This window comes from Falco biarmicus, chromosome Z, assembly GCF_023638135.1.
Source record: "Falco biarmicus isolate bFalBia1 chromosome Z, bFalBia1.pri, whole genome shotgun sequence".
Classification (NCBI taxonomy): Eukaryota; Metazoa; Chordata; class Aves; order Falconiformes; family Falconidae; genus Falco; species Falco biarmicus.
The window spans coordinates 47,495,900-47,515,882 of NC_079311.1; the positions used below are offsets into that span (position 1 = coordinate 47,495,900).

Genomic DNA, 19,983 nt, shown 5'->3' on the forward strand with positions numbered 1-19,983 from the left:
TCTTTTTTATGCATCTGTCATGCCAGGATGGCTAATGAGTATTAGTTTCGTAAGAAGGGAAAGAAACTACCACCACCTAGTTCACAAAACCAAAATGGATACAGAAGCTAATCCAGAAATTGTGGATGGCACAGGAAATTTTATTTCTAGATATGAACTTTCTTAAGTACAAAGACAGGCAAGGTTTTGGTTCTGGGTTGTCTCCATCCAGAACATATTAACAACAAATTGCTATTTCCTACAATAAAATTAATTCTATCCCTCCTGGATTACAAGCAGTATAAAAGATGGTTTGCTTGCCTAAGCCTTGCCTAAACATCTGCTTGATCAGAGACAGTATCTCAGGAACCTGAGCTCACAGTGGGAACTCTTTAGCCATCCATGAATGTCCTTCTTCCCTGGTTTCTTTGGAATACCATGTCCCAAGGAAATAGTTACTTGACTTGCCAGAGAAGAGGGCCTGCTAGAATTCACCTTGTGGAGTTTACCCTGCTAAGCTTCTACCTTAAGTAGGGGGCTAGGGGAATAGGGGATGCAATGCACCCTTCAGTGGGAAGTGTGATGGCTCTGCGGGACACAGTTTGAGTTTTGGCTGTTTAACCACATGGTGGTAGGAAGGTAACTTGTAAGAGACTCCTGGTTTCTGCTAAGAGTGATAAATGGCAACCATAGGTGGAAACAGGGCAAAATCCAGAATACACCTTTACATTGTCACCGCATCCACCATACAAGTGTGCTTAGTGCTTACTTACAACGTGCAGTCATTTTTAAGTGCTTATTTTTCTTCAGCATTTATAACCTTTTCAGCTGCCCACATGTTTGAAATGGGATGCTTTTCTTAGAATGAGCATCTGGACAATAATCTTGTTTCCCTATCTCCTAATCAATTTTGGAGTTGAACGTGTCCAGTTAAAGTACTAACAGTTAGCAATCCTTGTGCTCAGAGTAGCTCTACTACACAAGCTCTCAGCTTTGCTACCCAAGTACTTGATGAGTGACATGTTGCAGAGAACTGCTGCTATTGTTGCCCTGAGCACGAAGGCAGGATACCTGCCAGGAGCACTGATCCTTACCAAGTATGTTGCTGCTTCCAAGTGGTCGGAGAGTTGCAGGGAGACGTGCATCCCACATAAGAAAACAATGAAAGAGAATGAATATAGGTTTTCTATTTCTTGCAACACGTCTGGCTACAATAAAGGCACAGTCTTCCCCTACGCTTCATACTGTGTGCTCTTACAGTATTGTCAAAGGAAACACACACAGTATTCAAAGGATTTCAGGGAACCAAACAGCTGTGTTAGCAAAAAAAAAATAAAAATTAGAAAAAAAGATATGGAAGACAGTGAAATATGTTCTCCTTCTCTGAAGTAAATGACCATTAATTTTATAAAAGGATCTGAAGCATATCCATACTCAAACATTTTCAGATAGTACCTGCCTCTCCCAGCACCCAGCCACTGGCTACTTAAACTCAGTCTGTGGGCCTTGCCTGTGCATAATCTGGTGCTGAAACAAATAGCGTGAAGAGGAGAAGTTAAGCAATCATTTGCAAGCCCATCTCTGCCGGTGGAATTGGTATTTTTGTGTATTTTGAAGCCATAATCTGAAGGATGTGAAAACTTCATCACCTCAACTGCTTTGAAAAATGCATCGAAACATACCATGTAATTCTGCCTCAGCAAAGTGAAAAGTTGTGAATGTGTGAAATGTGTAAGCATGAATGATCTAGAGAATTATTTAGGACCCCTAATGACTGTTACTAGCAATAATGATGATGGAACTAACCAGTAAAAAGCAAAAAAGGAGAATATGAGGAAAACCTTGCTAATCATGAGATATCTTAAATTGTTGTTGAGTTTTGTGGGGTATGGTAGAAACTACATAATGTGAAGCAATTAAAACTTGCCAAATCAAAGCATTCAGAAACATGCAGTACAAAAGAAAGCAGTCTTTTATTGTTAGGGGGTGAGCAGGTTATCTGCTGTCTAGCTCCAGTATTTAAGATCTCCATTTGAGAAAGACAGACATGAAATAGAATTATGTACTCAAAATATTTCTCTTGTTTTCTTTTTCAGCACAAATTGAAGTGATACCATGCAAAATCTGTGGTGATAAGTCCTCTGGAATACACTATGGAGTCATCACATGTGAAGGCTGCAAGGTATGAGATTTTAGTACAGCACAGTCATCAGCATCTGCATTAGCCTCAGGCATCTCTGTACAATAATATACTCTTACACGCTTTCAAGCAAGTGGTGCCAAAGGCTGTAAAGCCAGCTGCTGATAGAGATACATTTCATGCCTAATTTTACTAGTTGCTTTCCTTTTCATCAAATAGTCTTTACAGTTACCTCCTTGTTTAAAACATGAATCAGTCACATCCAAAACAGTGTAAGTGCTGATACAGAGGCTGGCAACTGTAAGTCACACCTGTTCTACCTTAAATCAGCTTGAGAGAAGGATTTCTTATCTTGTTTCCTACACAACTGTGTAGCATTAAAAGTTGGCGCGGTATCTCAGTTCAACCTCTTAAAAGCTTACAGGTGACAGTTGGGTCCTATTTTATCCCCTTTATATTCTCTGCAGACCAAATTGTAATCTCCAAAAGAAAAAATAAAAGTCTTACATTGTGAGTAGTCTAAAAGGATCCTTTGTCTTCTGCCTTATAGGCTCCAGCACAGGGCAATAGCTGTGAACTGGAAGTTAAGGAAAAAGAAGGAAATAACCCTTCTGTGTTGCTTAGTCATATTAACTTATTATTCCAGGCTTTAATTCAAATAACACAAATCAGACCCCAAGCCAAGAGAAGAAAGGCTTCAGTTTTCAACTTCAAAAATACTCTGTGATTTTATTATCTAAGGAAGTACATCATTACTTGTGAAAAACCAGAGTTTCATACTACATGTTGGTACTTCAGCTCTGACTGTAAATGCGAAATTGCAAAGATGGAAAGGTAGCCTCTCTGATTTCGTCTATGTGGAAGCACACAAACTGGTACATTTGAAAGTGGGTGCATGTTTGTAGAGTGAAATGGCCAGTCTGTATTTACTTAATGTTTTACAAAATTTTACAACATCTGAAAATTTGGGTGCACCCATTCCTAGAAGAAAGCTTTTAATGCCAACGCCTTGAGAAGCAATAGATTGTCAAAGATCAGATTTCTTTCAGAAACTTTAACAATTGTAAACGGAAAAACCCACAATGTGTCACTGTATTACTGTGACACTGGACTAGAAACAAGCTTCTTTTTATGATGATCACATGAAACAAGATTAGACTAATTGATCTGATACTTCAAAATTGACACAAAAGCTACAAAAGGAAAATGCTTTAAGCAAAAAACCCAGCATCTTGTCTTAGTACTCAGTGCCCACAGAGCAGTTAGGGGTAAAGTCTCCTGTAGATGTGATTAGGGTTAATGCTGGCTTTTGTGTGTGCCTCAAGAGGAGATGATACCCCTCAGCTCTGTGTATAGACTGCTTATTGAGATAAAGAGCTTCTCTTCCACTTACGACAGTTTTAACCCTATTGCTTTTGTGCCAGTATTGCAGTATGAGATCAATTAGTCTAATCTTGTTTTGTGAGCCTGTTACAAAAAAAGATGTGTTTTCACATCAGGTCCAATGGGAGGCACCTCAGTGTGTCAAATCTCTCTTTTAAGGTTAAGTGTCTCCAGAAGGGAGACTCTGCTCTTCGTTGCCCAGCAAGTAGATAACTGTTTCCTCAGCCCACATACTAATAACTGGTAATTTCTGGCTCCTTTTGTCTGAAAGTGTGAGAAACCTGAATTAATTAAAAGGGAGACCATATGTGGAAGAAAGAGGCGAGAACCACTCTATAAGCATGCACACGTATTGAGCCAGGCACCAGGCAGCCACAGCAACTCAGGACACAGCATCCAAGGATTGTACCACCATTAGTGGTGCTACAGTCTTCAAGGGAGAGGAAATCCTTTAACTTTGTGCCCCTACTTTAGCTATGCACTGCAAATGCATATTATAACTGCCTAAGGGGCATCATAAATATTACTGCTGTTTCCTGTGCATGTCTGCATACACTGAGTAACCTGCTAGAGCCACTGAAGAAAATGATGTCTCTAACACTGTCGTCACTGAAAGGCTGAAACCTGAAGACAAGTTTCCATCCCATCTGTCTCTGTGGCTCCTTCTTTTGCTGAGAAGCCTTTTATCATCTCTGTAGCCCACCCCCAGAGCAAAGTACTTGCTACCACTCTGTCATTATTTAGACAGTAGTTCACGTGACCGTTTCCCTTCTCAGACTTTCAGTGATGGATAAAGTGACTTGTTCAAGATGCAGAAAGACTTATTGTCAGTGCTGGAAATACTGGGAAACCTGTCTTAAAGTTCGTAGCATGGCAGTAATGAACTGCATCCTCCTAGTCCCAAATGGAATTATTCTCCGTAAATATAGCCAATATTATATAAAGATCCTCTAAAAATTAAATGAAAGGTTTGTCTGTACTTTGTAAGACAACATTTAGAGACTACAAAAGTCTGCTTGGAAAGATAAATTACCTACTATAGGTTAATTTTATTATGTAACCCTTGATTTTTTCATAAGAGGAGTAAAGAAGGAACAAACAAATTCTTCTGAGATGAGATCAGCCTTAACAGGAAAAAACAGCACTAGAGGATAAGGCATAGTCAATGCTAGATGGTTATGTGGGTTTTTTTAATGTTATTTAGTTAATTTGTTCTCTCAAATCCATATCCACAAGGGAGCTGCTAAAATCTAAACCTTTAAACAGAAAATCTTTTCCCATGTCAGAAACAAAATTGGCTGTAAAGTTCAGCAAATATAATAGAAGTATCTGCAATTAGCATTCATTTATCCTTAAATTAAACTCACCTCCACAGTTTCAGGAAAATACTGCTCAACCAGAATCAGATAAGTCCCCACCAGATTTTTCTGAGAGTTCCGCTTAAAGGACATCCATGTTCTCAAAGGTGCAAATCACTAAACTTAGGTTAGTTTTTAGGTATACCATAATGTATTTTAAAAAATTATAATAAAACCACATCTAGCACAGGCTAGATGAAGTGAGTCTCTTTATGCTTGACCTCAGGAACTAGCACTGCCGGGTGTCCTTGGTGGAACACCACACCTGTCACCTGTTCTTTCTGACACCCCACACCATCCTCATCAGGTTCACCAGGACTTGAATGAGAATTCAAGCAATACCTGTAGCAAGCGAATTTAGCCCTGTGACGCTGTCACCTTATTGCTTCCTCACTCTTGTTCCCTCAAAACAAGTCTGTCATGATTTCCATTGCTTGGTATTACTGTCTGTCAGCCTGTGAAGAGATAACACTGGCTTTGCCTGAAAAATGAAGTCACTTCTTGCTTTCTGGCTCCATTCAGAGCTGTTTGCAAACCAGCCCAGAAAGATACAATCACTTTGGCATCACTTATGGTGACTAGGGTAGCTTCAGTAATGATGCTTTGTGCCCTTTTCCTCCTCACAGCTTCCTGCGGTGGCTAGGCTATCCTTCAGCTTTCCCTCCACACAACCCTGCAGATGCCTGCATTTAAAGATGCCAAAGTGGTCAAGAAACTGCTCTTTTTTGTTCCTCTTTGTCTGAACTTGCTGTTCCTTCTGTCCTTTATTTTACAGGAAAGACAAGAATATCATTAAATGCCTTCTCTTTCTCTTTCTCTCTTTAATCCTAACCCCCTAGTTTCATTCCTCTTGTCACCTCTGCCATTTCATGTCACTTCTACCATAAGAGGATCTTGGTGTTGTTCACAGCAGCTGGGAGCTCGTAAGGCCTTAGGTATGGGTTAATATGCTCCTTTAGCTCTCTGATCTTCAGCCAAACAACCCACAACTGGCCAGAAAAGAAACCTTCTAAGAGATAGAATATCTAGAAATTTTTACATAGATAAAATGGATAATGTTATATTCCACTGAAATGGAAAATGTCATTACTTTCTCATGGCAGTGTCTGAAGGTGTTGCTTTCCCCTTTGTGTGTTGGCTTTACTTGATACAGTCATCAAATCCTAGTGCTTTTGTGGTGCCTGAATTTGAATTACTTTTCGCTCCTGAAGTGTATGATCCCTCCAGATCAGATCAACATTTGCCCGGTTAAATTGAACAGCAGACTTCAGCTTCTAATGCTATGCATAGCCAGTGCTGGTTATTACCAGTCTCTTTCATTAAAGGAAGAAAATAGAGCAAGTACTTCTAAGTCATCTGTTTACAAATGCTGACAAGCTTTTCGTCTATTTGGAGCAAGCGTTAGATGATACATGTTAATTATTTCACAACAAGAATGCATTCTGTAACATTATTGTTTGCTTTTTAATGAAGTAGAATTACATTCTTTACAGAATAAAGCACAATTCTCATTATAAGTAAATGTTCATTAATTTCACTATACAAGGCCAACACGTCTGCAAGGCCATAGCATAAGCAGCATTGCACTAAAAAAGAGTTTATCAGAGTCAGTTGTGTGGTTCTCTGTGTGTGTGTGTGTGCGTGCGCGCGCATGCGTGCATGTATATGCACATGGTAATACTCTGTCTCTCTTGCTTTCTTGCCTCTAGGGATTCTTTCGGAGGAGTCAGCAGAACAATGCCTCCTACTCCTGCCCAAGGCAGAGAAACTGTTTAATTGACAGAACCAACAGAAATCGTTGCCAACACTGCCGACTGCAGAAATGTCTTGCCCTGGGAATGTCTCGAGATGGTAAGGAGTCAGGTTCCTGCTTCACTCCTAAACCCTTTGAAACAATTCTTCACTGCTGACTTAAACTCTCTGTAGATTTCTGGAAAAGAGAGGAGAAGCTCCTTGCTTTGTAATGCATGCACTGTGAGAGACAGATCTTTGCCATCCAGTTAACAAAGGAGGCTGTTTTCATGGGGAGGGTGGGCAAATCACAAAATGGAGAGAAGTATTAGTTTGGGGCAGAAAGAGTCAGAAGTGAAACGTGTGGTTCTGATCAAAAGCACAAAAAGGTCACCTCTGGAGAGATGAATTTATATTCTAGTTTAGATAACCTCTTAAATTATATTTATCTTAATATTAAATATTGATGTGGTAACGCATCCCTTTCCTTGAGATCTCTAAAGGTCTATGACAGTAAATAGGCAGTTAAGAAGAAATTTACACCTTGATAGCATTAGGGCTTTCTGTTTGTTTTACTCAGAGCACTTGACCACGTATTTTGCATTGCCAAAAATCCTATTTCTTTTACTTGTACATTGCCCCTGTCCCTGTCTGGGTCTATAGAAACGTTTCATAGTTTAGCACTGAAAAGGGACAACAGGCCAGAGGAAAGCTCCACAGTGTATCCAACAGCAGGATCCTTTGGTCCTGGCAGAGCTCTGGTACACTTTACAAGCTGTGCTGTGACAAGCTGTGTTCTGTCCAGAGCAGACCTGCCCCAGCCACCACTGCTCATGCTGGGGGTTTCCATCTCATAGGCATATTTCTAATGGTCAGGAAGTATGAGAAGAACTATTTTTCAAGGCAGGTTATATTAATTTTGATTGCCTGCTGGAAGTTTTCTGTATTAGAAAGTTTACACAAGATGTATCGCTTGAAATCAACAGTCATTAACGGAGAGTTACTCAAAGAGTTATTTCTTGAGATGGTCCACACATTATAAACTCGTTTTAAATTTAGATTGTGATAGGTCTTTTCCTACCTCGGTGTGTCTCCTGTCTTAGTGAAACAGCCTGCTCACCAGTCCCACCCTCGGGGAGGAGTCTTGCAGTCTAGCCTTTAATCCATGAATTCTCTTTGGTTCTAGCATGCAGCTTACTTGATGCTTTAGCTCCCAGTTCTTCCCAGAGGAGATTAAAGTAGAAACATTTCAGTAATTTAATAGTAACTGCTTTCCTCCCAAAAGTAATATATTCCAATGATTTGAGGTATTACAGGGGCATTTTAGTGTGACTGACAGCACTGTCTTCCCAATCTGTAATTCAGGGACCACTGCATACAGACAAAGGGAGTGATTCTTCCGACAGCATCACTTTCTTCTCTCATTGTTTATGTAAGGGTGTTTATACTTAATGATATTAAGAGCTCTTGCAGGTTTTAAATAGGCTGTATGGATCTTTTTACCAGAGAAATTGAATGTGATTTTTACCTCTCAGCCATGTAACAGATCCATTTTTATCATGCAGAGGCAGGATGCTAATTGACAGCAGCTGGAGAATCCAATTAATGAATATATAATGAGAATAAACAGTGGGTGTTTGTTTTTATTACTGAGGCCCTAAATTTGAAGAAAATACACAGTTGCATTTTTTGAAACACAGTCATTGTATATTGTCCATAAGGGTATGCAATGCACTGTGGACTGATTCCAGGTCCAGGTCGTGTTTGTGTGAGGTAGTTTGCAGCCTATGTGAAGGGCTGAGAGTAAACTGAGGTTTACAACAAGAAAAAACCCTTAGTGTAAAAAAGTGTTAATAAATTGAAAAGGCTGCCAGCTCGTTGGTGTTCTGACACTGCCTTTTTGTATTGCACTCTTCCTTTGCTGTTCTTTCTCCTGACTGAAGATTTTCACATTCATCCATATATGTAAGCTCAGACTCTTCTTGAGGGCTATATCTGAAATATGGGGTAGCAAAAATGAGAGCCAAGCCCATCCTGTTATAATAAATGGAATGACTCTGAACTGATCCCAATTGCAGATGGACTGGAAATACGCAGTATTGGAAAATGCATCTCATAATATGTAGAAATCAGTATTTCCAGAGCAATGTCCTCTTATCTGTGCTCTGATAAATTCTGCTGAATGTATCCCTCATTTGTTTTAGAGTGCCATAAACAGCTACCTCTGCTCTGAGATCCCAAGATCCAGCCCAGTGGAAAGTCAGAATTTATAGAAAGATGAGGGGGCAGGAGTGTGTGGAGATAATCAGCTATGACCCACTGTATATACAGGCTGTGGATTTACTACTCCTATTGCCACAGCAATCAGCCTGTCGTTTTTTAAAATTTCAATCTCAATGTAATGAACTCTGTTCCTGGGGAGAGTGGTTTGCACTCTGATGTTTTCCTTCCTTTCTCATCAGAAGGAATGCATGGATTTGTGCGTGGAGATTATGTAAATTGGTTGTGTAAATCCCTGAGACTTTCCTCTGTGGAAAAGATGACATTCAGTTGTGCTGTTTACCTCCAAATCTGTTATTTTCTTCTTGGTTCAAACTCTAACCTGTAAGATTTTATTTTTTTTTAAGTGTGAAGATAACACCCTGTTGAAAGGATGTGATAATAAGGCTTTAGGGCTTGTGTTCACCCAGAGTACTAATCCTGTTAGTGCACTGTTTAAAGGTTTGTGGAAAGTTGGTAAATCATATGGGATATGAATCTACAGACTGTACATTTAATATGGCTCTGGGTTGTTGTTCAGTGAACACAGAGATATAAAAGGATGCATGGTCTTTTTAACATTCACAGTGGGAAGTGAGTTGCTTAACTGAGGTCCTCCTGTCAAATTGGAGCCATTGTCGTCACTTTGTAAATCCAAGCACACAATACTTTTTCCTTTATGAGATGCATATGATGTAAAGCTTTGCATCCTCTCTCATTTCTACAGAAAAAGACAAGTTTCCACAGCAAAAGTAACACTGAAAGTAAATATCAAAAGAGAGGTGGGGTTGAGGGGAATCAAGAAGAAGTGAAAGATGACAGTGGTTCACATTATGCTTTGCTTTTCAGCTGTGAAGTTTGGAAGAATGTCCAAAAAGCAGAGGGATAGCTTGTATGCTGAAGTGCAGAAGCACCAGCAGCGACTGCAGGAACAACGGCAGCAGCAGAGCGGTGAGGCAGAAGCCCTCGCCAGGGTTTACAGCAACAGCATCAGCAATGGCTTGAGCAACCTGAATAATGAAACTGGCAGCACCTACTCAAATGGGCACATCATCGACCTGCCAAAGTCTGAGGGTTATTATAACGTGGATTCTGCCCAACCTTCCCCAGACCAGTCTGGGTTAGACATGACTGGAATCAAACAGATAAAGCAGGAACCTATCTATGACCTCACCTCTGTACCAAACTTGTTTACCTATAGCTCTTTCAACAATGGGCAATTAGCTCCGGGGATATCCATGAGTGAAATAGGTAAGGAAAATTCTTACTCTTCTAGTGTAATGTGTATATATATATAAGCTAGATTTCAATACTGTCTTTATTAAAATATTATATAGGCATTCCATGTACAGGTGCACAATAATCACATGCTCACACGTGTGTATATGTGCATACACCTATAGGGAGTAAGGGAAGGAAAATCATTTTGGCAGTAATTGACACAATATCGATGAAGTTTTTACCAAAATCTGCAAATTATGCGGTTTCTTAAACTCAGCAGTTCATGTTCTGTTTATGAAATAGGAGCATCAAAGCAGGTGATGAATCAATCAGAACCAATGATAATTAGTAGTGGGGAGCTTGTTTCAAATGAGGTCATTATTAGCAGGGTTAAATGATCTCTTCAGCCAGCCATCTGTTTTCTTGTCAACACGCAGAACTCCCATGGCAGCGAATTCTAGGGTATTTATTGTCAAAAAGCACCGACTCGCTACTTCCGGTGTGTTGATGTACATGCAGAGAGAGTTCACTGAATTCATGAGGTGCACAAACTCTGAATGTAGTTGCATGGATAGTTCTGTTCCTCTGCCTGAATGCCTTGGAGAACCCATCCCTTGATTTCTTCTTCCGAAAGTAGCAAAGAGACCCGTCTGTGAGATGAGATGGTTTGAAAGGCAATGGCTAATGGTGGTTCTTCTCTAAGGAAGATTTCTGTTCATCTAATGCCTCTAGTCATACCTCTCCAGTGCAACTAGAAGTATTGCTTCTGTTATAAAAGAATAGCATGAAAGACAATCGGCATAGTAATTAGGTACCTCCCACCTTAACAAGTGAAATATGCTGAGTCAGTTGTGGTTGAGAACATAATCAAACAGTAACACTTCATTAATGGAATTTCATTAAAAAGAAAGGAGGAGGGAAAAAAAAAGATTATATTCAAGAGCACCCAGACAAATTAATTAGTGTCACATCATAAAACACATCTATTGTTCTGGCCTGGCCTTGCTGCCTCGTGGATGTATATATATGTGTGTGTACTCAGACCTGCCGAGAGCCCTGGAGATGTGGCATGCACTCAACATACATTGCAGGAAGTGCGTACATAGTCATTACTGTCAGTTAAAAAAAATGAGGGTGTGGCTGGAATCTGTAGCATGTTTTCTACCCATGGATGCTCACGTGCAAGAAGCAGTGTAACAAATTGTGTGCTTTAGCTGCAAACTGCACAGGAGAAAGTTATGCTTTTCTGCCACTTTGTTTGGTGGGACATGTTTGGTTATCACATTTGGCTTAGGCTGCTGCCCAGTAAAGTCCTACACCCACAGCACAGCAGTATGGAGGAGTAGTGAGGAACAACTGCTCCATCTTCCCTCTTGGCCTTTGTGGCCATATGAATATTACTCACACTTGGCTTGTGCAAACCTCAATCCCGCAACAGTAGTTCACAATACTCCAAACCAGGTGAGGCAATTCAGTCAGTCATAGGAGCTGTTTCACTGCAGCATGCTGTATGAAAGGGAAGTGTTCCAGAGACACTCAGAGGAGGTACCAGAATGAAATACAACAATTCTGATAGTCCATGAATTAGGGTTTGTGCTCAGTTACAGAAGTGAGTGCAAAGAGAGAATGTGGCCACAGGACTATAATGTTAGTGGCTAAGGAATCCCACTGAAGTCAATGGGATCTTTTGATTCATGGAGCTTTAGACAACCTTTGAACTTCTGTCTCTTGCAGGATCACTTAGAAATAATGCATCTTTCTTAAATTTTCACACAGTTTTTTGCTCTCCTAACCCTAAACAAGCCAGCACTAAACCCACCCCACTTTTCCTAGTCTTTCATCCTTTGTGTCATCTGGTCAGTGTTCCCCTTCTGGAGCACACAAAGCTGGGGAAACCCCAGAGCACAGGGAGCAGCACATAGCAAACGGACTGTCTCTGAGCTGACAGTAAAATTCAGGTACTGGGATTTACCTCTCTTCCTTTTGAAATTGGAACTGGTGCTTTTAAATTGCTAGGATTTTACCCAAGTGCTGCTGTATGTTATTTGTGGCACCTACAGCAGCGAGGTAAGGGTATTAGTGAGAGATAACGTAACAAATGAGCTGACACAACTGGAAAAATTGTAGAGATGTGCCATAAAATGCTGTGGTTAGTGCACAGGTGAATATTTTCAGTGTTAAACGACAAGCAGAAAATGCCTCTTAATGCTGCAGTGGGTTGCTGGACCATCTGTAAAGCTGCAGTCATGCAGTCAAAGCTCTGGGATGCACTGATTTCATATTACAGTGTGCTTAAATTTCATTGCAGCATTGTATCTTACTCCAGCAAGATTTAGGAATAAGCTCAACTCATGTTAAATAGAAGTTACTGCTGTAACTGTTAGATGAAATCATAGAGAATACATAGGACATGGAAAACGTATACTGCATTGATCCTCATGCCTAATTGAAATTTCTTTATACTACCTTGTCTAGTGATACACTGAACAATTGCTTTATGTATCCCAGGTCATGTTAGTTTTTTCCTCACTGAAGACTTTCTATGAGATTCAAATTTCCAGACTCAGTTTCAGACTTCTGGTCTTTATATTCTTCAAATATATGTATTTTTTTAAGCACAACCTCAGTTGCCACTTACGTGATCTCCAGTGTAACCCTCTTAATTTTTTCCTCATAAATGAATGCATGAGTTTCCTTCCATCCTTGAGCACCTAAAAGTTGCTGTAAGCTCTCCAAGGGACAGAATTCTCCACAGGCAGTCCAGAATCAAGGTAGCCTCCACAGCTTCTGCATTACATGCTGACCAATATCCAGTTCGCTTATTCCTTCAGTGTACTGCTTTGCTTGTTTCTCACTCATCTCCTGTATAGGGCAGCTGCTGTTAAGATGTCTCTGACCACACATTTCCAAGTTTGAATCTTATTTTCTCTTTCTCATTTTTCTAACTTTTTTGATTCTATTACATTATGTCTCAGTCCTCATTGATGCTTTGTGACTATTTTCAGTTTAGAATTCTCTTCATTTAACTAGCATGCTGTGAACCCTCTTTCAGATTATTAATGGAAATGTTAAATGCTTGTAAAACAAGTTCTAACAATGTCCCTGCTGCACCTGACTAAACAACTTGCTACAATTGCATAAATTACCTTATTTACTTTTTGCTTGCTATCCAACAGTAAGGTTCCCTTAAAAATCCAAATAACAAGTCTTCATTTACCTGTCCATTTGATTCAGTTATAAAAATAAAATTTTCCAAGATACTCTATGACGTAATTTAAACATCATTTACATTCTTTTCTTCACAAGTTAATTTTCTAATTCCACCAAAAAGAATCGTAATAGTCGGGCCCACTTTGATCTTCAACAGTTCTGTGCTTTAATTTGAATGTGAAAGTGCTCTTTTTCCTGAACATACATACCTTCATCTACAGTAGACTTTGTAGTGGAAATGGAAATTGTTCAACTTAACCATTTTGGAATTCAAAATTTTTACATAGTAAATGTTTCAACACATAGTATTACAGTGGCACAGCAAGCAAAATAATAGATTATCCTGCATTGCATGCTTATTAGAATCTCTAAATGCTGTACCAGGAAATAGGTGTAGGAGAAACAGCTGCTGACAAATTATATAGGGTTCTTTCACACGTATTTAGTACTAGTATGTTTCTCCAATTGAGCTGAATAGTCCAGGGTACAACTGCACATTATCTGAACATTGTAAGAAGCAGGGTAAGTAATGTCTCCTGTGGAAGAGAGGGCTAAGTACAAGAAAGCTGTTTCAGAAACAGACACAAATTTATCATGCAACTGCCAGAGCTTGCAATGGTGAAAAGCTGGATAAAATCAGGTAGTTACCCATCAGGCAGAACTGTGCCTTAGGCTCAGCCCTGGTCAGTATTCCAGATCCTGTTACAAAAAGAAACTCAAAGCATAAAGAAATCAGTCCAAAGATTATTAAAAAGCATAGAGGAGTGGAGCCTCAGCTTGGCGGTAGCTGCATTTGCAAGCCAGGTCCTTTTTGTTTTAATGGAGGTGGTTTTCTCCTTAACTCAAGGCACCTTATCGGAGCCTTGATCAGGATTTGTAGCTGGGTGGGCAGAGGACAAAGTCAGATGCGGTGACCAGATGATTTGGGCAGGCTCTTTCTCTACCTGTCCTGTTGTCCATGGGTTGCATGACCCAGGCATGTCACATCAGCCAGCGATGCTGCCACCATGGGACATACCTACGGCTTGAGGGTGCACGCTGCCAGGGACCCTGCAGCCTGCTCCTGTTTCTCCCTGACCACTGTGCTGTCTGCACATCTGGGAAGGCAGAAATTCCTCATGCTACAGTGGGAGCTCAAACCATGAGGTGAAGTCTGCTCATTGTGTCAAAAGCGAGAATTTGGTCATTTGTAGAATGGCTTTCTCCGCACAGGGGGAGTTGCTGAGGTCAGCTGGTGCATGGGAAATCCTGAAGGGAGAGGGGAGCTCCATTTCTTCACCCTGGTAGCCCCACAGAGGGACATAAATGCTTGCACCCCAGTGTGATTTTAAATTAGCAGGTGTTAAAAGCTTATTTTTAGACTCGGTCAAATTAAAGACCTTCTTGTTTAAATATATGTGCATAATATTATCTCTTAGTGAGCTGAGCATTGCATTTTCCACACAAAATATGTGGCTTATATCTTGGTCTGTAAAAGTTAATGGAAAGGCTTCCCTGCCTTGACTGCATTTGAGATTACCAGCCTATGATTTCTTAAAGATGTGAAACAAATTATTAGCAAACACTGTTGTGGAGAAAATAGATTGGTTAAGGGTTCACTTCAGGTCAAATTGAAGAGTGCCCTATAGCTGCATGAATTTAGGTGGTCAATAAGGCACCACTGGAGCATACAGGAGTTCACGTAACTCAGCCTCTGTAATTACAGAAAAAAGTGTTGTTTATGTGTATTTACGTGGCATTTCTTCAACCTCAGCACTGCTTGAAGGTACTCAGTGGCTTGGAAAGCTTATGTTTCTACCAAAATTAAAATCAAATAGTAAGTAAGGTTGGTAGAATCAGTCTTGATCTTCCCTTTCCCCAGCCCCTCTGACCCTGCTCTGCTGTGTGTATCTTACGGTGGGCAGCCACATGGTGAGAACTGGCGGAGGCATTACCTGCCATACTCAACAAATCCACCATAATGCAAAGCTCTTTTGACTGTGACCCATTGATTGGAAAATGGCAGTAAAGCAAAACCTTCAAAACGTTCTAAAGACTGGCTCAGGATGGGTATAAAAAAGAAAAAAACCCTTGGTAACCACAAATAACACACTGTGCGTATTTAAGCCTTAGTTTAGCAGGCTTTGTACATTCATCTCAGGACCTACAGTGAACAACTTTATACACTGTAAAGTTTATGAATTTCCACTGCTGTAATATCATACAAGCAAGAGCTTAGCATTTAGTTCTTTCACTATCCCACCCTGAGAGATCTTCACCTGGAAACATTCTAAGCTTCTCTGCTGAGGATGTATTTGAAAGCCAGTCCCACATTTTACTCCTTTCAGTAGAAGTCTATCCAATAACTTTAGAAGAATTTAGTTTATTCTTCCACCTGTACTGTTCATAGATGTCCACAGCACTATATATTGCATATGCAACATATATACCGGAATTAGACTGATGTCTTTAAAAAGGGTGCTGTGCCTTGTTGCAGGTTGCAAAAGCACTTCTCCAAAGTGATAAGCATTTTTTATTAGTAGTAGTAGTAGTATTCAACTCCCTTCTCTGTATCTCCAGGATTTGTTCCCTGTGCCAAATCGAGTGTTAATGGACAGCTTACTGAATGTGTATTGATCAATTAGATGTTATTTGAAGGGACACTGCAGAGACCATCAGACTCAAAATGCAATAAACTCTCTAAAACCTGTACCTAAGGTGACATTAACGTCTATGTTGATGTTCCCTTTACAAGACCCACCACACAGTGAAGCAGAAATGACGTTTTTGTGACTGTAGTCCTGTGTAATGTTCCCTCACCTCCTTTTCTAAGCCTTAGTTTAATATCCCTCCTACCAGGGTGAGAGTCAAATTTTGCAGGGCAGATGCCGATGGCCTCACAGCTGTATTTCAGCAGAGCAATGTTGCCATCTAGCGAGCAATGAGAATGTGCATCATGTGCACTTCCCAGCAGATACCCTTAGGGCACTATATCTTACCGTCATTACCTATTTAAAGGTGACAATCAGAATAAATTAATATTTCAGTTCTGTACTCATTTCAGTTCATGTGACAAAACTTAGAACTTCTGCGCTTTTTATATTTACTAATTATTTTTTTCCTCTTTTCATACACACAAGGAGAGAACAGAGAATGGCAAGATTTAAAACTAATTTGACAGCATTGCTCGGTCAGGAAATGCTTCAACTTCATAAAAAATGAGCAGAAAAGTGGAGGAATAAATTAGAGCATTATGATGCTGAAGCATTCTAGCTGAAATGACACTGAAGTAAAGGGTGTTTTTTTATAATTGTAGTTTCTGATTTTTCAAAGCAAATATTTAGAAATAAATTCATCCAATAAAATCAACAAATAATTTGGCAGACATGTTGGGAAAAATGTAATAATTTTGAAAATTTGTAACATTTTCTAGTTGTATATTTTCCCACTTTCAAATTGGTAAACTCTATTTGTGAATTTAGACCAAAACCAGCCTAATTACAGATTTTTGTAAAGGCTTTAATGAGTTATGCTGTCCAGCCAGTAGTTTAAATGATTCAAATATTCATAAATAACTGATTATGTTGTTATCTTTTACTAAAGTGCATATTTTAGCACGTACTGATTTAAGAAGACTTAGGCAGGTCAGGGTTTGTGTTACAACTCTTGACATAGATTTAGAAAATAAAGACTGTTTTCTAGAAAGTACTATATTTAGGCACCATTTCTTTCACTCAGTGATTTTCAAGTCATTGAGCATCTACTGCCTCACAGTGACTTTGTGGACTTTGGATCAGTTGCATGTTGGCTGTGGCAGTCCTGCTTGACTACACTTAACGCAAATCAGAGCAGTTCATTAAGCACGACACAATGTGGTTTTGTACTAACTCTAGTTCAAATTTATACAGTAAAGCAATTAATCTTAAAACTATTTTAAAATATAGTAGATAGCCTAAAAGTACATATCAGACTGTTTTTTCCTGCAAATTGTAAAGGTTTTTGGTTATTTCTGAAAGCAGTTTGACTTCTCTTTCAGTTGTGTCAATTCATATGTCAAATGCAGGCCCACCAGTAATATCACAATATTATTATGGAAGATGACCATTGGCAGCATTCCTAGCTGGGGTCTGATCACACTGCAAGACTGTGCACTATAGATGCTGCAGAAAATGCCATTTTTAATATTGCCTTTTATGTTTATTGTGGGGATAAGTGTTGCAAGTGGGGATACAATCAAGAGTTCTCTTGACAAAGAGGTGAAGTTTAATTACTTCTGACATATAATGCATGTTTTCAAGAAACTAAAATTGTCTACTGTCCATGTTTTCCTGCAGCACTCAAGACAATGAAGTCCCATCTTAACTGTGGTTATAACTATTTGAACAATATAAGTAGCTCTCAATTAAGCTACGAAATTAATAAAATCAGTGGAATTTTTTAACTGAGATTGAGGATGGGGAGCGTTTTGTGATCTGTTTTTCTGGCTTACTTTTCAGATTTTTTCACGAATTAAAAACATGCATTAAGTATTATTTTAAAACAACCTTATCTATGTCTTACATTTCTAATGCATGATAATCTAGTTCTTTAAAAGGGCTACATTTCTAATCCATTAAAGCAACTATATAAAATTCCTCATTTTCTCAAAAGATACAAATATTTATTGCATAACCAAACTTGAAAAAATACATTCATTCTATTACATTAATCCAAAAAGCAGTTAGAAAGCAACTATTTGTAGCAGTCAAAACATGTGAAATGCCATATCATGCATCACATATATTGCCATATACCATAACAGCCATCTCGAGAACAACACTGTGCTGTGAATATTGTCAGATTAGAAACCACACAAAAAGATCGATTTAAAACTAATGGTATAATGGGTACTGAGGGGTGCTGTTGCTGCCAGTTGCCAGCATAGCCACCTGGATGATTCCCTATCATATGCTTCAGAGCAGCAGTGTCAATAGCAGAAGACATGGTAACTGGCTTTCTGCAAGAAACACTGAAAAAAGAGGCCAGAGCAGGTGCCAGAGCACGGAGGGCCCAGGACATCTGAAGGGTGATGTCTTGCAGGGCTGTGTCTCGCACACAGCCCGCAAGGAGGCAAACAGTGCTGCAGATGAGAATCGAGAGGGCAAGGCAGTGATGCTTTAGGAATCACTGTAGTATACAGAAGTGGCATACTATCTGCAAAAACGGGTGTGGTTTGAATTAGTATTTGCTGCGTTGCTTACTTCCTCATCTAAGCAACCTCTTCATCTCAGTGTCAAATGCTCCCTATCTTTAATGTTGGTGTATGTTGTTTCTGGGCAGTCAGCACCAACAGCATGCATACTTCCCTTGTACTTTCTGAGAGATTAATCTGGGGTCCGTACTGCATTTCTTTGCCATCCTGGACAACTCTGTTTGATTGTTCTTTAATCATTAGGCACAGGCAAGCCAAAAGAAGGGGGTATTTTGTAAAAAAATTTTTGTAAAAAATTGCAATTTTTTTTCTTTCTCAGTACACAGGCAACATCCTAAGTTTTACTTCCTGAGGCCATAGTTCACTTTTTCACACTGCATGCCTTCTGTCTGACAGATTTCATCACTCACTTCATGCTTTTCACTACTTGCCACCTTATTCTTGAGAATAATGTAATTCTGCTTGTTATGCAGTTTGTGATGTTGGTCCCAGCTCTATAGGTAATGATGTCTTTGTTCAGTCCATTCATTTTTTATACTTTATTTCACAGAACAGCAACAATTCTTTTATACAAGTGTGAAAAGATATGAGAAAAAGTTGGAGTGAAACACATGGTAGAGGAACATGGATGTGTTTAGTGGAAAAATACAATGCAACAAGACACAGGACTCAGACAAATGCTGAAACTGATTATCAGAAGACAATTTCTATAGTGCAGTAGTCTTGCAGGGATGAAAGTCACGTGTAAACTGGAATAGTTAAAGCGAGATATTAAGGCATGGAACACTGCCTCGTGTTCCTTTTTGGCTGCATGGACATTTTTTCTCTTGATCAGTGAAATCTCTGGCATTGCTTATGATAACCAAATTGTTTCACTTTCTGACACTATAGGCTGACATCACTTTGATCCAAATGAGTTGCGACACTACAGGGAAACAGAATCATCATAGAATGTTTTGTTATTACTTTTTAAAGCATTTCTATACCTCAATTGCGTAAAACCTTTATTAAAAGCTAAATGCAAGCCTATGACAGTGAAAGAACTGTTAAAATATGTATCTAATCTCTTCCAGCCTTTTGCAGGCTACAACAGGGCAAACCCTTCCAACCCAAGTTTAAAACCCTAAACATTCCAATTGTTCCATGCGTATTTCTAGGTTTCATATTGAACAAATGCTCTTTGTGTAAGCTATGCTGGAAGAAGTTAGGAAACAGCTCATCTCAATAAATTTGTGATAATTATATGGTGCCTGTAGAGTCCATGTCCCATAAGCTCTAGCTGTTGCCTTGGTTAGTGCTTTTGCTGCCAGCTAAATGATTTCTAATTAGTACAAAATATACGTTTTTTACTAAATTGGCTGAGACCCAGGAAAAGTATTATTAAGTGGAGACCTTTAAGCGTTTATAAGGATCCTCTAGGATTTAACAGAATTCTGGGTCCGTCCTCTAGGTTTCTTCAGATTAGGACTTCATTCAATTGTATTGTCATTTCTTGTAATTTATTAGCATTTTTTTGAAAGGCAAATGAAACA

General features: G+C 39.4%; 1 protein-coding gene across 1 annotated transcript in view; it reads left to right on the top strand.

Moving 5' to 3' along the window:
* Positions 1-19,983, top strand: part of RORB (RAR related orphan receptor B) — a 144,479-nt gene that overhangs the window by 99,430 nt on the left and 25,066 nt on the right. The window contains exons 2-4 of the mRNA XM_056325496.1: positions 2,076-2,161; positions 6,570-6,711; positions 9,700-10,101. Coding sequence (XP_056181471.1) covers positions 2,076-2,161; positions 6,570-6,711; positions 9,700-10,101 — 630 coding nt within the window. The remainder of the gene's footprint in view (positions 1-2,075; positions 2,162-6,569; positions 6,712-9,699; positions 10,102-19,983) is intronic.